The sequence below is a fragment of the Otolemur garnettii genome, unplaced genomic scaffold (assembly GCF_000181295.1).
Source record: "Otolemur garnettii isolate 467f Iridium unplaced genomic scaffold, OtoGar3 scaffold00147, whole genome shotgun sequence".
NCBI classification, from domain to species: Eukaryota; Metazoa; Chordata; class Mammalia; order Primates; family Galagidae; genus Otolemur; species Otolemur garnettii.
This window is the reverse complement of record NW_003852542.1, coordinates 813,886-833,346: the sequence shown is the minus strand read 5'-3', so window position 1 is coordinate 833,346 and position 19,461 is coordinate 813,886. Positions and strand designations below refer to the sequence as shown.

Below are 19,461 nucleotides of genomic sequence, written 5' to 3'. Positions count from 1 at the left end.
GTGTATGTGGCTGGCGCCTTAGCCACTTGAGCCACAGGCACTGAGCCTCAACATGTTGATATTTGCACCAATGGAATCTGAGCATAAATCAAAGTAGTGGCACAAAACTATACTAGTAGTAACTATATGATTCAGTGCCACATATTCATAAGTAAAAAAACAAAATAAAAAGACTCACATTTCACTTAAAATATCCATGCTTAGAAGTAAAAACCATTTATTTTATTAAATCTCAACTCTTAAATGATTGGAAAACACTTTTTAATAATACATGTGACAAAATGGCAATATTCATAAAGCATTTCTACTCTCTACCAAAGTACAATAGTTGTCTAAAAGTTTGAGACCATGGGTATGCTAATAGTGATCCTGACCTGATCACTACACATTACATGTATCAAAACATCACTATATACCCTATAAATATGTAAAATTATTATGTACTAATTAAAACAATCAATGCACTTTTTAAAAATGTTTGAGACCTGCTGATAAAACCATAGATGAGCTTGTAATCTTATTAGCACCTGAACAATTATTTGAATTATGACATACACTAGCTACTCTTTTCAAAGGTCTTCATTTGACTTGCAAGAATGCTTGGAAGACAAGCTGGGTGTCTGACAGATATTTTCTTACAGAGCAACAATGTGAGAATGATACTTCAAGGAAAACTGGCAGTATTTTTTGCCAATAATAAAAGTTCCACTTTTGAGTGGTAATTCAAAGTTTTAAAAATTTGTATCCATCAGTGGGAATTTGATAGCTTCCTATTTAAAAGCCTTTTTTGCTATTAATCAAAATGATTTTTTTATATTGTATAATGAACTGTGTTAACTTTTACAAGAGTTGCTTAACTTAGGGAACCAATAGTGTCTAAATGACCAAAGCAAAATACAAAACCTTGCATGGGCAAAAAGATCCATTCAAAGTCAAAATGTACCAAGAGATGGTAAAGTAACAGTACAAAATATTCCCTGATACAGTTTTAGAGTCCATATTATAAATGCCTTTTAAGAAACTACCACTTACTAAGTTTTGTATACTTTTGAAGAATATCCACAATCATCTGAAATGAAACATTCCTCCCTTTTCCAATCATTTATCTATATGAGGCTAAATTTTCTTTATCTGTGTGAGGTCTTATTTTCTGTATCTGTCTGGGACTATATTTTGTTCATGTGCTTTAGTCAAAATAACATATGGTAATGGTTTAAATGCAAAACCTGATATGAGAATCTAGCTCATCTATAAGTCAGATATTAAAAAGCTGCCAAAAATGTAAACAAATGCCACTCTTCTAATTTGTTTTTAGAACTTTTTAAAAATAAAAATATCTCAAGATGTGATAGGTTTAATATTGCTATTTAAATTGATTTAATAGAGCTTTGCATTTAATTTCTAATATGACAAATATTGATGTGTAAATTTTTACAAAAAAAACCCAACCTGTTGAATTCTCAATCATTTTATAAGTGTAAATAGGTACTGAGACCAGGAAGCCTGAGAGCTGCTGCTCTAAGAATAAAGAAGCTTGTAAAGATCAGTAGTCTGTTAGTGGCTGAGCACACGCCCCTGGAGCTCCCGGGATCCCGTTTCCACTACTCATCCAGTCCTGGCCTTAATTACAGTGCCTTTCCTCTGAGGACCAAGCATTCTCACGAGGCAAAGTAACCCAGCCTATGGACCTTTACTTCCCTCCTACCATGGTTCATGCTGGAAGCTGCCTGTGAATCACCATGGGTATTCAATCTAGCTTGCTCTGCTAGTGTCTAGATTGTCCACACAGGCAAACTAGAGTTTTAAGTTTGGGAGGGTGGCACTCAAAGTCTTTTTCTACATTTTTGGTTGCTGCCAGGTTCTCCTTCAGAGGGTGAAGGTAAATGCATTTTCTTAACCCATCCCAAATTCAGGTTGTTAGAAGTTGCAACCTTGGTATGTTGCCTGTGAAATGTTATTACCAGTTTTCATGATTTTCAGACTTTATATTACTGAGTATTTTTTTTTTTTTGGAGACAGAGCCTCAAGCTGTCCCCTTGAGTAGAGTGCTATGGCATCAAAGTTCACAGCAACCTCCAACTTCTGGGCTCAAGCGAGTCCCTGCCTCAGCCTCCCAAGTAGGTGGGACCACAGGTGCCTGCCACAACGCCCGGCTATTTTTTGGTTGCAGCCGTCATTGTTGTTTGACAGGCCCGGGCTGGATTTGAACCCACCACCTTAGGTGTATGTGGCTGGCACCTTAGCCACTTGAGCCACAGGCGCCGAGCCTATTACTAAGTATTTTAAAGAGAATGTAAGAGGAGACACATATAGTTTACTGCCATGCTGAGTAAAAGTCTGAAAAACTCACCTGCTCTGGGCTCATGTACAGTTTGGTCCCTACTTGTCCTGTGTGTCTGGCATAAGCAGGCATTGGTGTCAGAACTGTCTGTTCTTCCTCATCCTGGTCCATTGCAGTCACTAATCCAAAGTCTCCAACCTTGACCACATCATCCATTGTAAAGAATATGTTCGAAGGCTGGAAAACATAAAACAGATAAAAATACGGTCTAAGACGTGGAGAACGAGAGAAAGTAACGAGAATTATTTAAATGACTACAGAGAAAGAAGTGCAAGAAACTATATATTCTCAAGTATACTCCTCTTTAAAATGGGCTAATATGAAAATAAAAACAATTCTTCCGAGCTAGACAAGTGCTGTTAGTAAAGAAAAGGGAAGGGGAGGAAGGAGCTAGCATTTACTGAACATCTACTCATCAGAGATCCACATTCCCTACGGGCCAGGGCACTTAATTTTTAATCTTCTTATTTCATATATTCTTTCTGGACAAGCTTCTCCATATTTGTGACTTAAGGCATAATAATTTTAACAGTAATAATAGCAAATGAATATGTGCAGGTCACTATGAAAGTCTTGAGACAGACTGTGTTACAGTCCATTATTTTACTTCTAAGAAACACAGTCAGTAGTATCCTTTTTGATTTATCCGTGCAACTTTCAACTTGCTCAGCTGGCTCATAATACTACAATCTACTCCCAGACCTCTGTCCCAAGTTCTAAACTTTCATGTGAAACTGTTCACAGAATACATCTAACCAAAGGTCTCAGGGCTCCTCAAACCCAGAGTACTCTATATGAAATAAATCATCCTTCCTTTAGTGTCTATTCCACCCTGCAGGTAATATGACCACTATCTGTAGCCTTTGCACTAACGAAAAAGGAGGCTGTTTAGCTCATGATATTGAATTTCATATTTCAAATATTACCAGAAAATAACACTTGATTCCCAAACTCCAAAATACAAGTACAAATACTTGTACTCACAATTGTAAGTTGTCTTTACAATTATACAATTTTGGCTTTGCAGCAATGAAGATATTGTGTATAATTTAATCTATGGTAATAATTTGCAGCTGTCCCCAAAATAACCTTATACCAGAGACAATAACAGACCATGTTTACCACGTGGTTGAGTTTATGTTACAAAAACAATAGACTGTGTGGCCTCAAGTGTCATCTTTCCTCCCCACTCCCACCTTCTGAGGGCAGCTGGTATTTACTGAACCCTGCAAGAGACGCTGTTTTGGCTCTGCAGCATCTACCCTCTGTGTTCCACGGGAACAGTGTTTTTCAAATTGTTTTATCTCACAGGACACTTGAACCTATAGTTAAGCTTTTGTTGCACATTTAAATTATGTTGATTTAAAAAGAGTAAAAAAAAAAATATATACTTACTATGCTTTGAACTTCTTTTGAAAATAACCTTTCTTTAAAAATGTTTGTGGCACACCTAAGATCCTCTCACAGAACACCAGTGTGCTGTGGCGCGTCAGTTGAAAAATCACTGCACAAGAACAGTCCCGACTTTACTGTGGGAACGGTAAAGTCCTTCCTGACTGTGCAGCAGCCCCACTGATTATGTGGAAGTCAGCCTGGCTCTACAGGTGGCTTAAAGCAATCTGCGTAATCTTATTCCCTGGCCCGGAGACTGATTCAGGGATGTGTAGGTCCTTGGTTTATCAAGTAGAATGAAACCTAGGACTTCTGATCAATACCAGGAGAAAGCAATAGTTTTCTTCCACCCTCTACCCTACCACCTCTAAAAGGCTGAAAAGAAAAACATGTGGCCCTAAGACTCTCTGGCAGCTTTCCTGAGATTATGAGGGGAAAGCATGACTGAAAATGGAAGCAAGAAGTGGGGAGGAGAGAAACTAGGTTCTGGCCAAATCACTTGGTCCCACCTGAAGCTTTACCTAAATTCTCAACAGTTTAGTCACATGGGCCAAAAGATTTCTTGTTCTGGTTAAATGCTTTGGGTTGCACACAGAAGAAAATTCAAAGTAAAATGATATGAAAATCTAGAACATGTCACACAGTGTACGGAGGCTGAGCAGGTGAACACAACAGAATGGTGTGTGCCCCTTATGGAAACCACAGGATAACTAACCCAGGGGTGATGAGAACCATGATGAAAGATTTGAGGAACTGAGAAAAACCCAGAGCAGACAGAATAAAAGACTAGAAGTCAGTCTGAGGCAGGTACCAGAGAGTTCTGAGGGCAAAAACATAAACCAAAGTACAAAGGGGAGAGAGGGCCTCGAACGTTGTAGCAAGATGTGAAGCTTTTTCAACCAGGAATAAAAATTGTGCTGGACTTTTCTTTGTGATCACACTAGAAATCTTTAAAAGGAATTTAGAATTCATTTTAGAAATGAATAGAACCTTTCAGATTTCTAGAAAAAGTAAACTTTCTTTTCCAACTTTCTTCTTGGAATCTTTCTGGTGTATAGACAAATACAGAAAAATCTTCAGATAACATTGTAGCACTGAACAGAAAGCAACCAATATCTCATTTACATTATAAATCAGCAGATGATATTCATTATTAGTGAAAACATCATTTCTTGTCTTTGAACTTGGCTTCTGTGTGTATGGCAAGTGTTAAGTACAAGAAGAATGTGTTTACCAGCTAGTTGTTTTCCATCCGATGACAATAAGCCTTTACCATATTCAAACCTACACAGCTAGTATTCTCTCAAGTTGGGGATGCCTATTCCCCTATAAGTTGTCTTTTCCATTCCAGCAAAAATAATTTACCTCTGAACTTTACATCCAGTGTAGAACAATTCCTGGCAATTGGCTTGGGCCCACAGCAAAATCACTGAAGTACAGTGATTATGTAACTAAATAACAATTACACTTGAAATAGGAATTATTTCTAATTCTTATTCCTGTTATCCCAAAACTCTTAAAATGTACTCCCGAATTTAAAAACCTACTGCTGATTTTAGAAGAAAATAACTTTTCTCCAAATGGCTTCTTGCTTGAAGCAAAAGTTTGTGATAACACAAAACAAAACTGAAAATACTTAAAAATGGATTCACATCTGTTAAGAATTTAGGCTAATTTCATCAGAAAAAAATATTTCTACATCTACTGGTGACTGTTATGAATATATGGATGGAATACGGCGAAAATTAGTTAAACCAATGTTCCATATAGTTATTTTGCAGAAACACCTACTAAGGAAATGCCATATTTTTAGTAAAACTCTCATAGTGAACTACCTGGTTAACCATTTCTATATATATAACCCAGGTGTGATGATACATACGTATATATATTTACATATATATATATATATATATGCATTTTTTTTCTTATCATTTGGACTGTATTTCCTAGAGAAAACTAGTTAACCGTTTGCTATCTTATTCCAGCTTCTCATCTCTTCCTCCCAAGCCCCAGCAGTTCAGAAATAGGGAGAAAATCCACCCCAGTTCAGAGCTGGCCAATGAAAGAACTCGTCTCTACTTTCTCTTGGGTCCCTTTCACCTGCTGCTTCAGGGCCCTTGGGGTACTTGTGGCAGAGTCCTCAAAGCCATAGAAAAAACAGGGTATATCAGTTTATGGTGGATTTTACCTAAAGATATTTCCCCCCTCATCTGGACTAGGAATACCATTTATAGTAAAATGAATGCAAACGGGTTATAGAAGGAGATGGATGCAGGGTTTGCCTGAAGTTTTCCAATGTGAGACTTCTCATTTAGGCTACTTTCCTAGATGTCTGCTCCCAGATGCCTCTGCTCCTAACGTCATTGAGTTAAAACTGATGAGTATTCCAAGTACTGCTCTGAATCATAAAATATCAGACTGAAACCCTTGTGTGACATTGCACAGATACAGACCTTGAGGTCCCTGTGCATAAGTCCTTTACTGTGCAGAAACTCCACGGCCTCTGCGATCTGCAGGAAGATGTGCAGACACACGCTCCTCTCTCTCTCCTCTATGGTGCATCGCCGGTTCATCCAGTCCTTGAGGTTTTCCTTTCTGCACAGCTGCATCTGAATATAAAGGTACACCTTCGGTGAACTGGGCTGGAGTTTTTCCGTGGTGTTTTTGGTGAGGTCTAAACTTAAAGTGGTTGGTCTTGGAGGAGAAATAGACAAAGTAGCTTCAGAAGAAGATTTGGTATTGGTGTGCTTAACAGCAGTTAGTTTATTAGCATAATGGTTGCCGACATGCAGTCGGTTAGTTTTGGGCTCTTCTTTACTGGATGCATTATCACAGCCAGAGTCTTCAAATACAATGGAAGAGGAGGTTCTCTCCCTGGACCTTACGTCAGGAGAAGCTTCAGAAGGACAGAGTTCAAAGGAGTGCCCCTCATCATTGCCATCCATAGTACCATCTTCCGAATCACAGTCTGTAAGGCAACTGTCTTGGAGGTTGTATGCTACATCCTCTGACTCACTGATATCTTCATGGTCCATTCCTGAGAATTCCAGAGGAGAGAACTGGCTCTCAGATGAACTTGTCTGGCCACAGGAAATTCCTACTGAAAAAGATCTGCTTCTTTGTGGTGAAGGAGCTATGATTTCAATATGTTCTTTTGGAGAGAAAGGATCCATTCTGCATATTTTAACTGACGGTGCATCTGTTGGGGTGGGAGAGCTGAGTTGCCAGTCTGTGCTAAAAGTGGGAGAAATACACAGAGATGAGTGAATAAATATTGATAAAGGTATTTGAACTGCACCTTTTGTTTAAAAGGCTTTAGCCTGGGTGGTACCTGTGGCTCAATGAGTAGGGCACCGGCCCCACATACAAAGAGTGGCAGGTTCAAACCCGGCCCTGACCAAACTGCAACAAAAAAATAGCTGGGCGTTGTGGCAGGCACCTGTGGTCCCAGCTACTTGGGAGACTGAGGCAAGAGAATTGCCTAACCCCAAGAGCTGGAGGTTGCTGTGAGCTGTGATGCCACAGCACTCTATCGAGGGCAACAAAATGAAATTGTCTCTAAAAAAATAAATAAATAAAATAAAAGGCTTTAGCCATAAGAAAGCCAGTTATCAGCGACAAACAACACAACAACATACAGACTAAAGAAAAACCTGCTATGTGAGGTAGAGAACATCACATTCCATCCATGCCTTCTAAAAAGCTAGATTTAAAAGCTTAAGTTTATACATGAAACAGCTGTCTGGGACTGTCATCTTAGAGCAGCCAAACCCTTTTATGCAAAGTAAGGACTCTAATTCTGAAGCCCCTGTCTAAATTAGGACAGCAGCTCACAGGGCCTTGAGACCAAGGACCACTTCACTTGGTCCTTCCGAGGTTTCACTATTGATTGAGTCTGTAACAAGCATCACTTTAACAAGGTACCTCCTTTGGATCTAATGCTGCTTGGGTAAGTTAGGCAGGAGTTTACTCTAGTTGTTTGCCTCACACATGCTTCTTTCCTTGTTCTCATTTAGTAGGTTTTGTGTGTGTTTTTTTTGTTTTGTTTTGAGACAGATATTTACTTTGTTGCCTGGCTAGAGTACTGTGGCATCATCATAGCTCATTGAAACCTCAAACTTCTGGGCTCAAGCCCTCAGCTTCAGGAGTAGCTGAGATTACAGGTAGGTGCCATGACACCCAGCTAATTTTTTTCTATTTTTAGTAGATACTCTCACACTTTCCTTTAGTAATTTTTTTTATGTAGTAAATAATTCAAAAGTTTAATTTGCTATTTCTTGACATAGTGACTTTTAAAAGCATGACCTTACAGATCGTCTATAAAAGAAGTGTTAAATATCCTTTGACATTATACATAAACCACACTAAAATGCCTTTCAATAAATAAAAGGCAGCATTTTAGTAGACCCGAGGAAATTAGATTGGCATAATAAGATCAAAAATACAAAGAAAATATTGCTATCTTCTCTCCAGCCCTCACCTTTAACAGGCTAGTGAACACCAATTAAAACACCAGAAAGTCTTGTTTAGTTCTGAGACAGTAAAGGGATTTCCCTAGTATTTAAATATATTCACATTATCAGTTATATAAATCTTAATATAAACCAATCTTCAATAGGTTTTGGGATGGCAATTTACTACCTTTATGTAAAGGTGAATGCTACCAATTAAATCTAATCATATCTTTAGAAAGGAAAAACATTGATAGCATTTACTGATCTGGAATCACTATCAAAACCCAAGAAACGGTTGATCATATTCATTTAACCACAAGCCGGTCTTAGTTAAATCAGGACTGTCCAACAAAAATATTCTGTCACTCATTCATGATCTGAATTCTGGTAAATGAGACCAATCAAATTATGGTACACATAAAAAAGCTATTTCTATTTTGTAATAAATAAGGCAGTGGCCAACTCTCACTCATTAGTAGCTTTTTTGATGTAAGCTATCAAGTCTGTCCTTTCTCCCTTCTTAATGCTGGTGAAGATCATTTTTGCTTTAGGAATGTGCTTCGTGGGATTCTCCAAATACTCCAGCAACATATCCTCTCCCTAGCTTATGATTTTGTTCTTTTTGGTGTTGTATAAGAGACGCCAGCAGCCTGACCTGCCTTCTGCCCAAAGAGACCATGGAGATTTGGCCCAGTCCTGTGCTTGCCTCCCTTTTCCACGGTATGGCACTGGGCACACTTCTGAACAAAAATCTTCTTGCCTTTCTCAATATCACCCATGTTTAATTCACTCTTTGGTTGCTGATAGTACAAAAGTTCTGGGCTGGAAGCCGGACATCTCTTTCTCTGAGTCCAAGGATACGCCAGGCTGCGCCTGTGTACTGGTGTTTCCTTTAGTGATTTTTAAAGGGCCTATAGCATACCACAGTTAATATGAAAAATATCTTCAGGATATCTAAATTTTCATACTTTTTAATTATTTAAAATTACTTAAAAGTTGTAAATTGTTAGCTGCTAAGAGAATAATACATTTTTTTCTTTAAAAGAATAGAGACAAACAGCAGAAGAGAATACCTCATAATGAGAAGCATGTGTGCCATTATAAATAGCTCCATCACAATTCATTGAGCCCTATTTTTAAAAGTTTTTAAAATTATAATCTCAAAAACTAGATCAGAATTTCACTTAGCAAGTGGTTAGAGAATTTTCTAAAACAAGACAGAGAACTGAACTCAGTTGTTCTTTTCTTAAAAAGAAAACCCTAAATTTATAGCAAAAAAAATACCTTAAAAGAAAATATTATTTTTTTTTAAAATGGTGTTTTATTTTTCTCATCCAGGATCCATATTTTTTCCCATTTATTTAGAGAAAGGTCTTATTCTGTGCCCTGGGTAGAGTACTGTGGCATCATCATTCATAGCAACCTCAAACTTTTGGGCTCAAGCAATCTTCTTGCCTCAGCCTCCCAAATACCTGGGACTACAGGCACCTGCCACAACGCCTGTCTAGTTTTTCTATTTTTAGTAGGGTCAGAGACTTGCTCTTGTTCAGGCTGGTCTCCAACTCCTGAGTTCAAGCAATCCACCTGCCTTGGCCTCTAGAGTGCTGGGATTACAGGTATGAGCCACTGCGCCCAGCCAGAAAAATATTAATTTTTTTTTTTTTTATTGTTGGAGATTCATTGAAGGTATACAGAACCAGGTTATAGTGATTGCATTTGTTAGGTAAAGTCCCTCTTGTAATTGTGTCCTGCCCCCAGAAAATATTAATTTTTAATCTATGTCTAACAAAATTACCTTTCATCTTTCAGCCAAATTTCATCCATCTTTTCTTGCCACTTCTCTGGTGGTGCTTCCAGCCAGGCATTGAAATATCTAACAATTCCTGGATGTTCCAGCTTGGCCAAAGCTTTCACTTCTCGCATTACCTTCTCCCGAGCCAATTCTCTGGCAGAGAGAAAATAAGTATTTAAGGTGATGGATATCCCAATTATGCTGATTTAATCTTTACAAATTATATGAATGTATTAAATTATCACATATGCTCCCAAAACAAGTACATCTATTATGTATCAATAAAAAAAAATCTAAAAAAAGAAAATTAGCCTGAAAAAAGAGAAGAAAAAACAAGATGAAACTGAAGGTTGTTCATATCTGTATATTCAGATCTAATTGTGAAAACAGGAAAATAATAAAATGAATTCTCCCTTGAATCTAAAATTAGGAACCAAAGAGTTAGCATAGTTATAATTTTAAAAGGCCACACACACAGCAAGCCATTTTTAAGAAATACACATATTTTAGTATTTTTTTTTTCTTCTGGAAGTGCTATAAGTACATATTGTCCATTCAAATAGTTTTCTTGGCTGACAAAAAGGAATCCTGACACACTCAGAGATTATTGCAGAGCATTTGTTTTCATGAGGAAGGCCCATGGGTGTGACTGAATTCAGATCAGACAGTTTCGTAGCCCAGCTGGGCAGGACAGAGAAAGAGCACCCCACAGGGCACAGAGTACAACCCCAAACTTAAGACAGCTTTTCTAATGGATCTAATCCCACATTTCTAGGAACCCTACCATCACCTTAAACAACAAAAATAAATACCAATTATATCCTCTCCTTCCCCAAGAATGTCAGCTACTCAGATTTTTTTCTTCTCTCTGTGTTTTGTTGTTATTAATAGTCCCCGCTCTCCTGATCTAAGAATCCTGGTACATTTTTAAATTCTCCAGCATCTAGGTCCCCACATCCAGTTACCAAATCCTATCAGTCCTCCTTTTCATATCTTCCCCTGATTCCTTATTTTAGGAAGTCTTGCTAAAAAGTCTTCTAAGGAACATTCCTGCCTCTTACCCTCTCCTCACATCAGCTGTTTATCTGTACCAGTGGTTCTCCACCTTCCTAATGCCGCGGCCCTTTAATACGGTTCCTGTGGTCGTGATCTATACCCTGCTACCAAAGTCATTTCCAGTCAGTCACTCCTCTACTCACAGACCCACTATCTACAGAATAAAATTCCACCTTTTTTGTTTGGCACTTAATGCTCCATGACCTGTCTTTCCATCCTCTCTTCTTGTTCGTAGCCTTTGTTCCACCCATTCCAGAACGCTCACCAGTCTCCATACCATCCCTGAGTGTTTGCTGAGAGCCTTGGCCATGTGGCCATCCCTCCCCTCCCTCCCTACATGTTTGTCTACTGAGGGAAAGGCTACTCTAGAGCACCCGGGGCAAATGTCACCATCTCCATATGGCTTGACTTCCTTTTCATCACATCAGCCTCTTCATGAGATTCGATTTACCAAGATGAAGCACAGGCCTTCTTGTAATTACTTGAGTATATGTATACAAAAGCACCAAAAAATTACAGGCTTCTTAAGGGCAGAAGCCTTAATTTTATAGCATTTGTGGTACACGGCACATAGGAATATTTAAACCACTCATAAGCTTTTTACCAAAGAAAAAGAGTAATTCCACAGTACCCAAACCATCAAATCCCTGTGTTCCTGGATGTTGAAAAAGCTGTAACTTTACTGAGACTTGGTAGAGTTAAAAAAAAACATGCAGCTACAGTTACCAGATAGGAGTACAGCACAACAATGAGGGCACATTGATTCAAGAATTAACAAGAACCTTCTACATAAATGGGCAAAAAGGTACTGCTGAAAGCCCACTATCTTAAGCATCATGCTGTTCTGAGCCAGAAATTATACTTCTGGAAAACTATCCTAAGGAAATAGATGTGGTCAAAAATGTACATAAAAGATAAATACTGCAAAGTTTTTTCTACTCACAACAAATTAGAAACCAAATTAACAATATGAGATGATTGGGCGGTGTCTGTGGCTCAGTGAGTAGGATGTGGCCCCATATACAGAGGGTGGCATGTTCAAACCTAGCCCCGGCCAAACTGCAACAAAAAAATAGCCAGGCATTGTGGTGGGCACCTGTAGTCCCAGCTACTCAGGAAGCTGAGGCAAGAGAATTGCCTAAGCCCAGGAGTTAGAGGTTGCTGCGAGCTGTGACGCCACAGCACTCTACCGAGGATGACAAAGTAAGATTCTGTCTCAAAAAAAAAACCAAAAAAAAAAAAAACCCCAAAATGAGATGATTAAACAAAAGAAGACACATGTATTAAATGTGCCAAGCCATAAAGAGCTTTTAGTGTATTTTAGTATTTTAATGAAATATCCTTAATAGCAAGGAAAATGTTAAGGATACAGTGAGGAAGGCAACAGATAAAACTATACAGCACTGGCAACGGTAAATCTATGTTCAGAAAAAAAAATTAAAAAGGTAACACTCTAAAGTGTTAATAGTGGTTATTACTGGGTAGAGACAATATAATTCAAGTTTTTTTTATTTTATTACCTTTCCTTATTTAATGCAATAGATTATTTTTAAATGCTATAATTTATTAAAGTCTATTATAAGTCACTAAGGCAAAGTCTTGAGTTGTTAAGAATCAGAAACAGGGTACGCTTTTAAAGTAAGTGCAAGGCAATCTACTACACATACAGATTACAACTTTTAGACAGCTAGTCATCTGGTAGCAAAGTGCTACCAAAGACTTGAAAGGTCAGAAACCACTTTTTATTCTTTTTAGGACAGAGTCTCACTTTGTCACGCTGGGTAGAGTGCTGTGGCATCACAGCTCACAGCACCGTCAAACTGTTGGGCTCAAGCCATTCTCTTGCCTCAGCCTCCTGGAACAGCTGGCACGACAGACTATGCCACAGTGCTTGGCTAGTTTTTTGTCTATTTTTAGTAGAGATGAGGTCTTACTCTTGCTCTGGTTGGTCTCGAACTCCTGAGCTCAAGCAATCTGCTTGTCTCAGCTTCCCAAAGTGCTAACATTATAGGTGTGAGGTGCCACGCCTGGCTAGAAACCATGTTTTTTATAGTATCTGTGGAGCACAGCAAGAGGGATATTTTGCCCATGAGATTAGATCATACAGTGTTAAGTTCAAGTTTACTGAAGGTACCACCCATTACCTATTGGGTAGACGGATCCTCTTGATAGCATAATTGCAGTCATCTACTTTGTTTCTAGCTTCAAAGACAACTCCAAAGCCACCACGACCCATGCATTGAATTGGTTCAAAATCTGTTAGATAGCTAAAGAAAAAAAAAGTACATTTTAAGAAAGTTTGCAATAGTTTAAATTTTGTTGTAAGATAAAAAATAGTTGCATTAAAAATGTATAAACTTAGTAAGCTCATAGAACTTATTTTACATAAGAGTATCATTTACATTCTACTTAACAGCATTCTTAGTTTTTCTAATAAATAAGTTCTGGAAAACTTTGTATAATAAATAAACACATTTTTATAAATTCCCTAGGAAAACTAAAAACAAAAAATCTCTAATTGGGAATTACTTGTTAGTCACCTGCTCTTACAGCATTTGTGCTGCTATTCTATCTAATACTTCCTATCATCTACCAAAATACATTGTTAATTCTCTTTTGACTTTTTGTGGCACTTGATACTCAATTAGAAAATATATTTTATTTTTATTCATTTATTTATTTTTTGAGACAGACTCACTATGATGTCCTGATTACAGTGCTGTAGTATCATAGCTCACAGCAACCTCAAACTCCAGGCTCAAGCAATCCTCTTGCCTCAGCCTCCCAAGCGGCTGGGATAATGCCCAGCTAGTTTTTTCTATTTTTAGTAGAGACAGGGTCTTGCTCTTGCTCAGGCTGGTCTCAAACTCCTGAGCTTAGGCTATCCACCTGCCTTGACCTCCTAGAGTGCTAGAATTACAGGTGCGAGCCACTGGGCATGGCCTAGAAAATATATTTTAATCTTACCCCATTGCATGTAAATTTTATGAAAACAATTCAACCAATCCTATTACTCAAGTACTTTTTTAGCCATGAACCTTCTTAGGAACCAGAGCTGACACCAGCCAGGTTGCCCTACCACTGAAAGTATTCAGTCAGATGGTAGCCAACTTGGCACCTATCACTCCCAGGGGGGCCTCCACCCTGCAGCCTGTTTCTCCCTTTAGTGCCTGACCTCACTGACCTGCACTGTACCTGCCACTCCATTTGCACCACACACTCTCACAACTTCAGGCTTCCGCTATTTGCTCTACTGGGACAGCCTTCCCCTTTGCACTTCATGAATCTTATTCTTCCTTTATTCTGCTCCTCTTACCACCTCCATAAAACTTTCTTAGAACCCTAATGGTCCCACAGTACTCTGTACATAATGCTTTGAAATATTGAGACTTACTATTTATTAGTGATTTGATTCCCCCGTCCCACTGTCACGGTATTGTGGGGGCCGTGAATGCAGGGAGGAAAGCATTCTTGTTTCTCTTTGTATTTCCAACAGTTGGCACTACCTGGCAGATTGAAGGTCTAACAAATGTCTCTTGAATACATGCATGAATAAATGAATAAATTAGATGATATTTAGTGTCCCTTATAAAGGTAAGATAATTACTTTATGACTTAAACACTCATATTAATTAAGTAGTTGCCTCAGCTGTTTAGAGCCTGGAGTTAAGGAGAAGCAACAGATCCCAACACTCTATGGGCCAATTATCTTCAGAGAGAATGAAGAGTCATAATCTGTATTCCTAAAAATAGCTGGTCAAGGTGCCTTTGTACAAATCCAAATGCAAAAGTTCACAAAGTTCATGTCCTACTTTTGAGGGCCAATTGAATTATCTTTCTGTATTAAGGAAAACATCTACACAGAAATAAATATATCTTCTAGACAAAGTTTACATATAAATATAGACCTTATAAATATAAGTATTATCCTGCCTAAGTTTCCAACTGATAAATAACAAAGATGAGATTTGAACTCATAATGAATTCAGAGTTCATGGCCTTAATAGTGCCTAGTATATGGGCGCTAGATATGATAGTCACTAAAAACTAATTATTATTATTGAACTCCTGTATTTATAAAACCCAACAGCTATACTCTTCATACTGAATGAAAGCAAAGAAAACTGATTTAAGCTTAATTCAATTTTGAGTATTTTTCTCTAATTCTCTTGACAACAGCCTGGCAACTACATCTTTATTTATGATACACTAATTCCTCCGCCACCCACCTCTCTCGCTACCTAACTCTTACAATTTTTTTTTTCAGTGTTTTGGCTGGGGCTGCGTTTGAACCCGCCACCTCCGGCATATGGGGCTGGTGCCCTACTCCTTTGAGCCATAGGCACCACCCCTAACTCTTACAATTTAAGATTCAAGTCTAAATGATGCCCTCCTCGGTGATCACAACCAGGATCATTTATTTCATGGCTTTTTTCTTACATGTTTATGTTTTACGCCATATTATCTTTCCCAAAGGCCTCCAGGATAGGCCCAGTCCTTTTATTTCTCCCAAAGCCTGAAATACTGTTCTGCACATAGAGCTGTTCAAATGTTGAATGAACAATGAATGGCTTCACGAGTGGACTACCAGTGGGAGTTGTTGGAACCCTTGTTCTTTCCCTCTCTCACTGCCTGCTGGTGCTGACAGCCACTGATGTATTAGTGTTTTTATTAACAAGGATAGTAAAGTAGCCCTTACCATGTGTTAGACGTCTAGTACATTTTGTTTTATTAATAGAACTCTCTGGTTTTACCTATTCTGCACCTTCCTCAAACAACTGGCTTTACAGAATGGTAGAATGGCTTTGGAAGACTCAGTTACAGAATCAGCTAGGTGACAAATACCATGCAGGGCTAAGGCAAGGTTCTCCAGAATGATGTCTGTATATGTTGTCAATTAGTGTCTAATACATGGCACTACCTTAGCCAGGATTCATGGGTTCAGGAATCAATGGATGGAAATGACAGTGACGCCACTCACCAATACCTCTGTTGACTCACTAGCAAAATTTTTGCTTTCTGTTCCTGTGACCCTATGTTCTGCTGGCCTAGAGGTCTTAGTTCTAGAGAAAAGAACACTTCCATTAGGAGACACAACAGTGATCCCACTGAATTGGAAGTTAAGACTATTGCCCAGCACTTTGAACTTCTCAGGCTTTTGAGTCAACAGGCAAAGAAGAAAGTTATTGTGCCAGCTGAGTGACTAGTCCTGATGACCAAGGGGAAACTGCACTAAGGCCCCATAATGGACGTAAGAGAGAGTAGATCTGGAAGATAAAAGATCCCTTAGGATGTCTCTTCGTAGTATCATGCCCTAAAATTAAGGTCAATGGAAAACTACAACAATCCAATCCAGACAGGACTGCCAATGGCCCAGACACTTTAGGGCTAAAGGTTTGAGTCACTCCACATATAAAGAACTATAACCAGCTGAGGTGTTCTCTGAAAGCAAAGGAAAGATGGGATGGGTAGGGAAAGAAGGTAATTATAAACACCAGTGTGATCATGTGACCAGTTACAAAAAATGAGGACTAACTGTCATGAGTATCTCTTTATTTTGCTGTGAATATGTGTGTGTGTGTATGTGCATGTGTATCTATTTAGAAATAGAGCAAATATCTTTTTTCTTACCTCTCTTATTCCTCAATCATATAAGATGTATTGACTTTGTATCACAGTATTTAAGGTATGGTTATTTTTTTAATCACAGTCTTTAAATTTCTAGATATCAAGGATAAGAGCAGACATCACTAAAGAACTTTACCTTCTCTTCTGGGATGAGGTTAGTGCAGCATTTTTAATTGTACACAGAATAGTTTTGTCATGTTAGGCAGAATTATGACCCATTATTGCCTTTATCTGGAGATTAAACATGGTTTATGTAGATGTATGTGGGTGCCAAGCTGATAAGGGGTAGACTTGTGATAGTTAATTTTATGTGCCAACTTCGTTGGGCTATAGGGCACCCAGACATTTCATTCTGAGTATGTCTCTGGGGGTGTTTTGAGATACGATGAGCACTGGAATTGGTAGCCTGAGTAAGCAGACTGCATTCCTTAATGTGGACTTCATCCAATCACGTTTGAAAGCCTAAATAGAAAAGGCTGATACCTCATCCCCAATGCCCGCCACTGATCCACTAGTAAGGGGAACTCCTCCTGCCTGCCTTGAGCTGGGACGTTGGTCTTTTTGTGCCTTTGGACTTAAACTAAAACAAAAGTATCAGCTTTTCTTGGGTCTTGAACCTTTGGACTAGAATTTATACCATTAGCTCCTCTGTTTCTCAGGCCTTTGGACTCAGACTGGAACGTACCATTAGCTCCTGCTTGCTGATTGCAGTTTGCTGACTACAGATCTTGGGGCTCCTCAGTCCCCAACTGCATGAACCACTTCCTGATAATAAATCTCACATATGTGCATATCTTATTTATATTTCTCTGGAGAGCCCTGACTAATTTATACATTTATCTATTATTTTTAGTCTTTTCTGTTATAAAACCATTACCCTAGATACTAAGCAGTAAAGTTCCATGTCTTTTTCTTATTCCCATCACTCTAGTTCTCATCACAAAGTGATAATAAATATACTATCAAGACAGAGGGAAAAGTAGCTATAATCCACGTAATATGAAAAATAAACCATACACCATTTCTTATACCACAGAGCATCGAAGGTAGTATTTTACACCTGAAAGACTGCTAACAACTTCTCTACTTTTATTTTAGTCTCATATTATTTGAACTGTCTATTTTTAGCTAACCCATTTCCCTGCTTTTAAAAATTATCTGTTCTGGCTCGGCGCCTGTAGCTCAAGCAGCTAAGGCACCAGCCACATACACCTGAGCTGGCAGGTTCGAATCCAGCCCGAGCCCACCAAACAACGACAACTACCACCAAAAATTAACTGGGCATTGTGGCAGGCACCTGTAATCCTAGCTACTTGGGAGGCTGAGGCAGAGAACTGCTTAAGCCCAAGAGGTTGCTGTAAACTGTGATGCCATAGCACTCTATCCAGGGCAACAACTTGAGACTCTGTCTCCAAAAAAAAAAAAAAAAAATTATCTGTTCTATTGGTGTTTCTTCTCCACACTTCTATTTCCTATTCCAAACAGAAAAAAAAAAACAAAACCAAAAACGTGAAATAACTGGGGATAAGAAACATGTGGAGACTTACTTCATACTCTGATAAATATAATATTGTATTCTGCCATGTATAATGCACCCACATGTATAATGTGTACCCATGTTTTTGGCCCAAACTTTCAGGAAAACTCAAGAAAGTGTCCAACTCTTAGCCAGAAGAGACACATCTGGGCTAATGCTCCCCAGGTAAGTGTACAGATTGCACCATCTTCCTGCAGCCACCTGCTCTGTGAGGGCTGCCCCTTCCCTCTCTCCCTCTCTCTCAGCAGTCCTTCCCTCCCTACCACATCAGGGGCCATGGCTGAGATGGCCATACATGGCCAGTGGGGTGGGAGCTTCAGAGGCCGCTGGCTTTCAGGCAGCCAGGTGGGTCACTGGGGCCTGCACAGGGCTCCTCTGGTCCCTCTGCATGGCTGAGTCTCAGGCCTAGGCCCTTGCCTTGCACAGCTGCTGCAGCCTGCCTCACCAGCCCTGCCACCAACCCCTCCCCTGATCACAGCAGTTGGTAGCGGCCACTCCAGCGCACTCCCATCCAATCTCAGATCCTCCCAGACTGAAACCCCGTGTACCCAGCAAACCCAGGCAGAAGAGCATAGTGGCCCCGAAGGCCTGTTGGGCTCTCCTGCTCCTGAGCCATACTACCCATGTATATAATACATATCTTTATTTTTCCCTCAAAAATTTTGGCAAAAAATTACCCATTATATGCAGCAAAATACAGTAATTATTATTCAGTACTATTAATGTCAATCGCAATACATGGTAGACCCTAAATACCCAAGTTACCTGCATAAGAACTTAATTTGGTGCTGAATTTCTCAAATCCTAAGACACTTGATTTTTATCCATCTTAGGGTATATTACCACTTTTAACAAATATAAGTTGCTTGAGGGTTGAGTATAAGCTTTATTTATCTAGATATCCACACATTTAAAAAAAAACTGACAAGATCTTGGTTTAATGTCATCTTTGATTCAAATGGTTACCACCAGAAGCTGTAACGCACATCTATATTTTACGGGACTCTTACCGTGATATATATCCGGAGTTTTTTATGTCATTCCAGTTACTGTCATTGGCTTCACCACTTACAGAATCATATTTATTTTCAGTTTGACACTGAGTTTCAGACTCTTTCCTTTGCTGATAAGATGGAAATACAAAATTACTAGAAGTGCAAGGCTGAACTGAAGTTAGCTAACAATCTTAGGTGTCAAAATAACATCAACAAATAAATAGTACTGAGAAAAGCAAAAGTAAAACACAAAATATGCAGTA

General features: G+C 38.8%; 1 protein-coding gene across 2 annotated transcripts in view; it reads right to left on the bottom strand.

Moving 5' to 3' along the window:
• The window catches only part of EIF2AK3 (eukaryotic translation initiation factor 2 alpha kinase 3), an 82,318-nt gene that overhangs the window by 11,909 nt on the left and 50,948 nt on the right, over positions 1-19,461 (bottom strand). For both annotated transcript variants that reach the window (XM_003799184.3, XM_023518790.1), the window contains exons 10-14: positions 19,214-19,326; positions 13,183-13,305; positions 9,986-10,135; positions 6,190-6,970; positions 2,351-2,518 (exon numbers count right to left, since the gene is read on the bottom strand). In XM_003799184.3, coding sequence (XP_003799232.1) covers positions 2,351-2,518; positions 6,190-6,970; positions 9,986-10,135; positions 13,183-13,305; positions 19,214-19,326 — 1,335 coding nt within the window. The remainder of the gene's footprint in view (positions 1-2,350; positions 2,519-6,189; positions 6,971-9,985; positions 10,136-13,182; positions 13,306-19,213; positions 19,327-19,461) is intronic.